Raw genomic sequence first — 10,198 nt, forward strand, 5'->3', positions numbered from 1 at the left:
TAGGTCCTTTCCAGAGATTAGCTTGCGCTCTTCCTTCCCGGCAGCCATCCTGCCAGCGGGGACTGTCTGCGGTTCACTTCCAATGCACGCACCAAACTAGTCCAGTCCCAGCTGAGGTTGCACATGCTGCCTGGGGGTCATTCCCATCCTCCGGTTACGTCCCGCTCCTTCTCTTCCGTCCTTGCCAGCTTCTCTCGTGACAACACGGGGAGGAAGGTGGAAAAAATCTCTGCACTTGCATTTGTGCATGAAGGAAATGGGCTCTCCAGGGCTCAGCACCCACCTGCAGCCGGGCAGTGGGCAATAGCCTGCCTGGTGGGAAGCTGGGGGCCAGCTGGGAAGCATGACCAGCTAACGAGGGTGGAGCGGCAAAGAGGGTTAAGGACATCAGGAAGGAGCAGAGAGGGCAGGTAGCCGTGCTGGGGAGAAGCCAAGGCCATGATGCCCCTGTCCTGAAGCTGGGACGAGACAGAAGGGCTGGTTTGACTTGGCTTGCGAAGTCAAAGTTGCAGCAGCGCAGGACAAGATGGCCTGGGGAACCGAAATCGGAGCGGACTCACCTGTACAAGGCTGCGGGGCAAGCAGCCTGCTTACGGGAGCTAGCCAAGGGCACTGAGCGCCTGGATGTAAGTGCTCTTGCGTGTGCTGAGTTACACCTGTGTCTGTTGGGAAGGCTATTGCCCGAGTGCGGGAGAGCTGGCAGGGGAGGCACCACGAGGTTTTTTGGGCCAGGTGACTTTACTGACCTGGCAGGAGAGATCCCCGTCTTCTGGGTCTCGAATGACTCGGTGCAGTTAGAGGGTGAAGGCCCGTCCCGTGTGCTGCAGGCAAGCAGACCCCTGCCAGAGTCCACAAATGCCTCCAAACGGGGCTACGCACTTCATGGCAATGCAGGATTGCTTTCAGGCTTTCCCTCTAGCTTGCTTCTTTGGCCTTTTGGCTCCGGGCAAGTGAGACCAGGGGGCACCTGAACTCCAAGGCCTCTACACGTGAGGTTTGCACGTAGGATGCCTGCCATGGATTTGGGAGTATCCAGAGCCCCGGGCTGAAGCGCCTGGGAGGGAGGAGACCACGCAGACTCGAATGATCCAGCTCTGCTCTGTCGAGAGAATTGGGAGCTGATTTGGCCCAAGACATGAAACTTGAAACAAAACAAAAGAAGTGTGAGAGCAGGTTAGACAGACGCCCATCTAGGATGCCTTAGTCCTGGGTGACCCTGCCTGGAGCAGACCTGTTTGCAGTGGCCGTGGGGAACAGCAGCCCCAAGCCCACGGGGAAGGCAGTGAGCTGATCTTAATGAGGGAGGCCACTGAATGCCAAACAGCCGAGCGCCGGGGACAGCTAATGAGACAGCAGGGATGGGAGCGGGGGGCAGAGGTTCATGACGATTGCTCGGAGGTGGGGACGTGGAGCAGAGCGCCCCAGCCTGCAAATGAGCCCAAGGAGCCAGTGCACGCCACCCAGCGAAACGCTGCCAGGGTGGACTCACTGGTGACCCCCGGCCAGAGCCAGGGGGTTGACCAGGAGGCCCTGGGACCTGGCGGGGCCATGGACAGGGTGTGCATACACACGAAGGTGCAAGGAGAAGTGCACCCCTGCAAAAGGGGCTGGTCCTGGGGTGCCCGAGAATCGCACCGGATACGCGCCCGTGGGGACGGCTCCGTGCAGGAGCTGCCTCGAGCAAGGACTGGACCAGACGTGACCTCCCGAGGGCCGGCTGCTCTCAGAGTCTGAACCCCATTTCGTGTCCACTCCCCCCGCAGTCCGCCTGCCTCCGAGTCGGGCCCATCCAAAATCCACGGGACAAACCCAAGAACGCATCGGCCTGCCCAAGGAGCCAGCAGCGCCGGTGGGGGGGGGTTACTTTTCACTTGCCCCTGAAAACCGGTGGTTGCTGCTGTCTCCTCGGGGGATCTCCTCATTAGCTGCCAAGGCTAGAAACAGCCCGTCCACAACGAGGGCAGCGAAGGCTCTTTCGCAGCCTGTCCCAAAGCCCAGGAGAGTTGCTCCCGGCAGAGCCCAAAGCTGCTCCTTTCTCCCCGGTCCGAGAAAGGGACTGCGTCTGGGCGCCGCCGGCATGCACCAGCTGCAAACGCTTCAGGGGAAAGTGCGTTTAAACCTTCTTTTAAAAACTGTTTTCTGGATTGTGAGCAGCGCCTCCTGGATGCATCCCTGGGTTGGGGGGGATGCATCTTAGCTTGTTTCTATGACGCCCAGATTTCGGGCTCGATTGACCTCGACAGTTTCTCTGTCCAGAGCTGCCTCCGGAGCCAGCGCTCAGCATGACGGCCAGGCCCCGGAGGCTTTGGGAGATGAATAAAACGATGCTTCAAGTTGGCTGCAGCTGGTTCCCGGAGAACCTGCTGAGCTGCTCCCGTGGCCAGTGCCAGCCGGCCGTGGCACCTCCTAATTCGATTCGAGGCTGACTGGCACCGTCCCAGCGAGAGGACAGGCCGCTGGGGTCCGGGAGAAGAGGCTCACGCCACAGCCCGGCCCCGAGCGGGGCGTGGGAGAGGCCCAGCCGGGACGGAGGCTGGAGCACCTGACCGGAGCTGCGAGGCGGCTTCTCTAGACAGACTTGCCTCGTCGCGTCGTGTCCTGACACGTCCGGGCACCGCGCTGGTTTTTCCAGGGTGCGTTCACACACGGAGGCTCGCAGGCGGCGTCTCCCTCTCAGGGTGTCATCGAGGCGTGTGCCTGGGCCTGGGATTACCCAACGCGCAGCGGACACGGGTGGGAAGCATCGGCGATGACCTCTGCTAAGGCAAAAGGGCAGGGAAGTGCAGGGCAGCATCCCTGGAGGGGTAGAGGAGCGCCCACGAGATGCAGGACAAGGGAAAAAGGTTTCACCCGCGTCGGCTCAAGTTCAAGAGCAACTTTCGGACGAACCCTGTTTGCCTCTGCAGCTGGGCAGGGCAGCGGGGCTCCTTTCCCAAGCGTTTGGCTCCCCGAATGGAGCGAGTTGGTTGAATAAGGTATCTTGCAACTGCCTGTGAATGATTTGCCCCCTCTGCTAGCAGGAGGTGCAGCCCCACGGCCTTTCTTTAACCTGCCTGTGGGATGTCCCAAAAAAGGCTCCTGAGAGACAAACTGAACTGCGAGCCTGGCTCAGGCGCTCTTTGCCCGCTGGATACGACGGGCGTGCTCGCAATGCTGCAGGCTGCAGAGGAAGAGCATCGTATGGTACTAAAAGCCATCCTCAAGAATGAGCATCCTGCATGCAAGTGAGATTTGGGAAGAGAACGGCTGCATCAGAGCAAACATCCAGGGCCTGTGGCTCTCCTGGGACAAACCTCGCTCTCCAGGGGAAGGGGACCGGGGTTTGCATGCTGACGAGCGTGGCCTGCCGGGCTGCACATGCCGGATCACACTCCCTGCCCAGGCTGAAGCAGGCACCTGGGGACCAGCTCCTGAATGCAGTCTGCTGGGGACAGGTTTCTCACCCGGAGCAGAGCGCCGTCATCTCGGGCAGCGCACGGTGCCCAGGGCTGAGTCCGGAGAGCTGCCCCCCCTCCCCGCTGGGAGCCCCGTTCTGTGGGGCACTGCTGCCACCTGCTGGGCCCAGGCCTCGGCCTCTGCTTCGCGGGGGCCACGCTAGGAAGCACGCGTGTTGCTCGTGGCACGTCTGCTCCATGCTCGGTAGAGATCGAGAAGGACGTGCTTGGAGCACCCGTCTCCACTAGAAGCCAGACAGGTGCTAATAGCAGCCCCGTGGCAGGGACGTGTATGTGCAGAACTGCAGGCACGAGCTCAGACTACCTCGTCCATGCCCGTTCTGCCTTGGACGTGCTGTTTCCAGAGGCCGTACGCGCTAGTCACAGGATCACAGAAAATGACAGCTGGCAGAGACCTCAGGAGTCGTCTAATCCAACCCCCTGCTCCAAGCAGGACCAGCCCCAACTACATCACCCCAGCCAAGGCTTAAAAACCTCCAAGGATGGAGAGTCCACCACCTCTCTGGGTGAACCTGGTCCAGTGCTTCACCTCCCTCCTAGTGAGAAAGTTTTCCTTAATATCCAGCCTCCCTTGCTGCAAACTAGTGGAGAGCCCTGGGCAGGACTGAGTGCCAGAAATGGGCTTCCAGGCTGGGCTCTGGGCAAGTCCTTCAGGCTGGCAAAGGCAGAGTGAGGTGCCTAGGCTGAGATTTCAGAGAAGCCGAAGGCAAGGAGGCAGCCCAGCTCCACAGCTCCCTCCTAAAGCCAGGCCCCAACTCCATGCTTCGGCCAGTTCAGTTTTCAGGCCCGGGGCCCGGTGTCCCCTGCTCTGGCAGTCGCCTCCTCCTCTTCCTGGTGCCTAGCAGAATCCAGGGCCCGGCTCTGCAAACACTGGGTGCCCCTTCTCTTCCTGGGAGGAAAAGCAGCGCGTGCACCTCAGGAGCTGGGAATCCTTTACCCGTGCTTTGATGCTGTAAGTGCTGGCCCTGGCAGGTCATTTGCTGCCTGCACGCTACGCATGATTCACGACCGTTGGGGTTTGGATTCTGCACCTGAGGGAAATCATCATGTCAAAAGGTCTGGGGATTTTAACTGTCCTACACCTTTCCTGCTCACTGCTGCTGTTTTTCCCCCACCGCTGTGGGCAAGACCAAGTACAGTGGCTTTCTTGGGCTTCGTCATAGCAAAAAGCCCCCGTCTGTTGATGGAAGGGAGCTTGGTTTGGTTTAAACTTGTTTGCTTTTCCCACAGCACTTACACTTTCCTCCCTCTACCCTCCCCTCATTCCTGTACAGTGAAGTCCCATTAACCTAGGGCAAGTGAAGTTAGCTCGTGCTAGCGTTCTTTGAAAAATGCACATCCTAACTGCTTTCAAAAAGCAAAGGAGAGTCCCTCTCAACCCGCTGCATGTGAAAGGAGGGGACGGAGGACATCTCTGGTCGCTGTCCAATGCCACACTCTTCTGTTCCTGCCGCCAAACTGCAGCTTCTCACAAACCCCGTCTCCTCCAGAGCAGCCGGAGAGAGAATCAGTGAAGGAAGCGGTTGAGGAGAGTTCACCTGGACAGCCCAGCCTCAGATGCTTGGCTACTCACAGATGTAGCCTGGATGCACAAACATGGAAAGTTTCCTCCCCTGGTGCCCGAGTTGCCCGAGCGGCTCTGGGCAGTTCAAGGCACATGAACTAACAGCCCTCATGCAGCTTTCCCGCCAGCTGCTCGGATGCTGCAGCGATGAAGAGAACGCGAATGGAACGGGAAATCCCGACGCCTTGGGCCTGGCTTCCCTTTCTGCGCGGGAATCTCGGACAAGCCTCTGGAGCTCAGGGGGCTAAGTGATTTACAGGGCACAAAACACCCAATGCAAGAGCAGCTGCATCTCCGTGACACTTCTCTGGAGCCCTTATGCTTTCCCAGAGGGCTGCGAGGGTGTCTACAGATGATGCCAGAGGCAGGGCAAAGCCCCCCGTCCTCTGCCTTCATCGTGCAGGGCCTAAATCCTTCACTCAGCCCCATTGGGCCAGGGAAAAGCTTGGGTTCAACACTGGGCCCTTTGCCCGCTTCAGTGGTGCAGTGAATGGACAGCACAGGGAAGTCGAGGGAGGAAGGCGAAGAGGAGGGGCCACAGGAAAGAGCGGAGGGATCGGTCAGAGACATTCACTCGACAGGCGGCCAGTCTGCAGCCTTCCCGCGGCCCCGGACTAAGATGGTTATTGCTCAGCAGGGCGCAGCTTTCGCTGTGCCCAGCACCGAGCTTTCCCTCCTAGGATGTTCTAGGGCACAAGTCACCGCGGCAGTCAGGCCCCTCTTCTGGGCTTTCCAACATGTAAATACCAGCGTGAAGCATGAATCTTCTTGGGTTTATTAAATAAAATGTGTTATGGTTACAAGAGGCCCACAGGGCTTACTCTGACAGAGCGTTAGACAGCCGTGAAAATAAATCCGATGCTGCCGAGATACCAGCGCCGCTCCTGAGGAGAAGCAGGCTCCTGACGACTTCATTTAGCTCCGAACCGGGACGGCTCTTCCCGTTAACCCTTTCCCCGAACCGCTAGCGTTTGCGCTGGAACCTGAACTTGTACACTGCGGGGCCGTTCACCGTCTCCTTCTTCACCTTCACTTTGTGGGTTTTGTCCTGGGGAAGACACGAGAGCAATTGATTTCCCTTGCGAGCGTGCAACAAGAGGAAAACCCCGAGGAGAACAAACGAGAGCAATGGTGGGAACAGAGGGTGCAGAGCCAAGGCAGCGGGAGGACTAGAAAAGATATTTCTACTTGTTCTTTCACTTTTAATCATGGGGTCAGGCACGCAGGCAGTTATAGCCCAGGTATGCACTGAACTGTGAACCCCACGGAGGCAGGAAACCTCTCCTCCCATTGCAATTCTGAAGGGTTTCTACCACCGCGTTCTTCTCTGACGCTCCCCAATACCGACTTGGCGTTTGGGCAGCCCCAGGAAGTCCTACAAAGAACTGAGCTTCTGGGCCAAAGGCCTGAACAGGAGCAGCATAGGAACAAGGCACCTGCACTCGCAGCCGAAACGTTTCCTGGGGATCCCTCCCCCTGCGCTCACAACAAGAAACAAGCCCCTCACCAGGAGATCTTTGCGTGTCTGGATTTTCTGGGCAATGACAAACAGCTGCTTTTCTCGCTCGATGCGCTGCTTCAGGAGGTCGTACTGACCGCTCCGCTTCTGGGCTAGTTTCTGGAGGAGGAAAAGAGCATTTTTGAGTGGAGGAAAAAAAAACAAGAAAGCACCTGGTGTCAACTAGACCCTTCTCTGGCTCGTAGTCAGGGGCCTCATTGTGGGCTGAGGGATCACACTCAGGCTGACCCTGACCACAAACTCATTGATGCTTTAATAGAGCTTTGCCCAATTGACAAAACTGCTGCTGCTCCTAAAGGGATGTGCCTCAACCCTCTTGGCCCCGAGAGCTGAGCTTTCCTGGCAGGGACCTGAAAGGTTCATACAGGCGAGACAATTTAGTACAACTGAAGACCAAGGGGCCCAACCACTTCTGAGCTGGCCCCGATACTACAGGAAGTGCTAGTGTCTCCCAGCACAGAAGGGCTCGGGGCTCGGTGGTAAGTAAACCTCTGCTTGCCAGAGAGAGAGAACGGCTCATTAGCTAACGAGAGCTGCTGGACCCGCAGCACAAGGCGGTGTTGCTACTGGGGCGATCTAGTTACTGATACCCAACAGGACAGATCCCAACAGGCTTCAGATGACTCAGTCTTTTAGGAAGGGAAAAGATGCATTGATCTAAACAAGTCCACGAGCTTTTCTGACGAGCCAGATGGAGAAGGCTGGCAGGAGGAACAGGCCAGGGCGGGACGCTAGCCAACGTCCTATTTAGAAACAACCTGCTGCAGTCTTCCCCTCGGCAATTTCAGACACCTTTATTTTTACCTTCTTGCACAGACTGACTCAGGCGTACAAGACTTCCCAATATATCCAAACTAATTAGGAGGTATTTATACTGCTGCAACCAAGTTTAGCTGTTCCCAAGCAGAAGGGAACTGCTGTGAAACTAAAACATCAGGAGCGAAGCTGATGCTGTGCAAGCAATTTGGGCTGGAGAACTGACACCTGCACGAAACAGTTCAACTTAAAAGCAGCGAGGAAGTGAGATTTCAGCTTGGGCATCTGGGGGGGGGGGGTGGCAGGGCACCGGGTCACAAACACCACCAAGCTCAGAGCCACAAAGTTCAAGAATCCCATGTAGTTTCATGAACCAAGAGACAAGCAAGCAGCAGAGAAGAGAAATCTCTGAAGAAATCCACACAGCTCCCATCACCAGCTGCAGGGGAAAGGGACAGCCCATGTAACCATCGTGACGGGAGACAGCGACTTCACAAGAAGCTCCGTCGTGTCTGGACTCAGGGACAAATGCGCTTTAATGCTCAAATGCAGCAGGAGAATGCCATTTCTTTTACACAAGGGGACTGACTCCCAATCTCACGACTGCCCTGTATCCCAACAGCCTAATTAAACCCTGGCTCTGCAGTAAGGGGCACGAGGCTGGCAATGGACCCAATCTGCCTCCAGGAGCACTAGTGGCTTTGTTACCGGCGTGCCTGCACGTGTGAGCAGCACTCGGTGCTGTGGTCGGCAGCAGCCTCCGAGGAAGAGAATCATTAAGGCTCAAAGACAGACCCCGAGAGAAAATCCCAACGGCCCTTTAGAGCGAATCGGAGCCCTGCTTCCAGTCCCAGAAACAAATCCCAAGGCTTATTCGAGGCAGCAGCGGGGCAGAAACGGACCCTGCTAGGAAACGGGCCAGACAGTCATAAGAAAACGCATACACTCGCTGTTCAGGGAAGGCAGCCCGACGTCTCCCCACGCAGTGCTGGTACCCTGCAAATGCTGCGCTCCAGCACCCCACCCGTCCTGAGCCACGCTTCAGCCAAAGGCCACCAAACCTCTTGCGCTGCAGCACAGACCAATGCCCGCACCGCTGCTGGACACAACCGAATGGGTCCTTCGCTTGCCATCCCACGTCCAATCTCAAGTCTCCGGGCATGAAAGGTCTGCTTTCCTCCTCATCGCACCCAGCAATCTCTAGCTCTCACCCATACCACTCAGCCACTGCCAAGACCAACCAAGCCTTGGGCTACCGGAGCCGCCTTGTCCTCCCACAAGCCAGGCCAAGGTATCCTTGAGAGGACTCATAGCTCAGAACGGAGGTGACGTGAAATGACCCCAGAGGTGACTGAGCACTAGGAGGGGTGGCAGCTGGAGTTACCTTTAAATGGGCAGAATTCGTGGCTCCTTTTACTGCTGCCTTCTGCAGCGTGTCAATGGAGGGGCGGTTGTACACTCTGTCTACGAGCTCGGGGACAGTGTTCAGGTGAGAGGCGACATCAAACTCTTTAACTACGGATAGAAAAAGCAGCCAAGATCAGCCACGAGCACTCGGCCTGTTTCCCACGAGTGCTCGGTGGCCAAACAAACAGCTGTGCACGCTACGGGGCAGAGAGCCCCAGGGTCACCTGCACAGAGGACCGCTGCGGCACTGAAGAACAGCAGTCTAGCTCAGCTGGTCAGAGCGGGGTGCTACGGGCGCAGGTTCAATCCCCGGTTGGCCTAGGTGATCTCTTGAGGTCCCTTCCAGCCTTACTTCTCTATGAAACAGCCCATCGGTGGAAGGCTGCTTCATCCCCTCCCTCCACCGCTGTTAAGAGGGAGAGAGGCTCCCAGGAGCACGGGAGGTGTCACCACTCCTGGGAGACAAGCCAGCGGGGCAGCACCGAGCTCTTTTACAAGTCAAAGGAAGCTTTCCCCTGGCAGAGCCCGGGTGACTCCCACCTTCTTTTTTGGTATCCAGGAAGAAGGTGTGCTTGTTGGGCTGCTTCCCCTCGGCGTCCAGCAGGTGGAGCTCCGACTTCAGCCGCTCGATTTTCTGCAAAACAGCAAAGTTAGTCTGCGCACAAAGCGGCACCGTGTTTCCAGCCATCCTTCCTTCTACGACTGACTCCGACTTGAGCAGGCGCGCCGGTGGGCACGAGCCCGCGGAGCAGAAGTGGACGTGCGTTCGTTACGATCCAGGCAGAAAGCCCCGGGGTGGGTCAGTCGCGGCTCGTACCTTGGCTTCTGCCACTCTTTTCATTTCCACGTATTTCAGATCCTGCGTCTTCATCACCTTCATCTGTTCCGGGGTCACCTCTTCCTTCGGCTGCTTTATCACGTGAACTCCGTCCTGAAAGCAAAGGGGACGCGGCGAGCCCCGAGCCGGGCTCCTGCAGCCGCGGCGCTCGAGCTCGCTATCCTCCGCTTCTCCACGCGTCACCCGTGTCTCGTCGTTCGGATCCGACGGACCAGCTCTACGCGCCTACTTAGTTATTCGTAGTTAAAAAGAAAAATCCTCGGTCGGCGCCGAGCGGGTTCCTACCTCGAGCTTCACGCGGGTCATTTTGAAGTAGAACTCATCGGGATTCTTGTCCAGCGCCTTCTTGCGCAGCGCGCGGAGCACGTCCTGCTTCCTGTGGTAGTCACTGCAACGCAACGCAACACAGCGCGCTCGCCAGCTCGTCCACGGGCGCCCGCCCAGCTACGCCTTCGCACCCACACCAGCAGCACAAGGAGAGCCAGGGCCACGGACCCCTGCAGACCCCCGCCCCGCCCAGCCGGCCCTGCTTGGAGGACGCTCGGGGCGGCTCAACGCCGGACTTTGCTGGCGGTCGCAGGAGGCGCTTGTACGCGCGCTCACGCGGCTACACGTCCTGCTGCCGCCGCCACCCGCCCCCCGCGCCCGGCCCGCACAGC

General features: G+C 58.1%; 1 protein-coding gene across 1 annotated transcript in view; it reads right to left on the minus strand.

Moving 5' to 3' along the window:
• Positions 1-5,773: 5,773 nt before the first annotated feature.
• The window catches only part of UTP11 (UTP11, small subunit processome component), an 11,992-nt gene continuing 7,567 nt past the window's right edge, over positions 5,774-10,198 (minus strand). Inside the window, exons 2-7 of the mRNA XM_006031934.3 lie at positions 9,825-9,983; positions 9,519-9,632; positions 9,242-9,335; positions 8,679-8,809; positions 6,527-6,637; positions 5,774-6,067 (exon numbers count right to left, since the gene is read on the minus strand). Of these exons, the coding sequence (XP_006031996.1) occupies positions 5,984-6,067; positions 6,527-6,637; positions 8,679-8,809; positions 9,242-9,335; positions 9,519-9,632; positions 9,825-9,983 (693 nt within the window). The 3' untranslated portion in view covers positions 5,774-5,983. The remainder of the gene's footprint in view (positions 6,068-6,526; positions 6,638-8,678; positions 8,810-9,241; positions 9,336-9,518; positions 9,633-9,824; positions 9,984-10,198) is intronic.

Source organism: Alligator sinensis, unplaced genomic scaffold (genome assembly GCF_000455745.1).
Source record: "Alligator sinensis unplaced genomic scaffold, ASM45574v1 scaffold1123_1, whole genome shotgun sequence".
Classification (NCBI taxonomy): domain Eukaryota; kingdom Metazoa; phylum Chordata; order Crocodylia; family Alligatoridae; genus Alligator; species Alligator sinensis.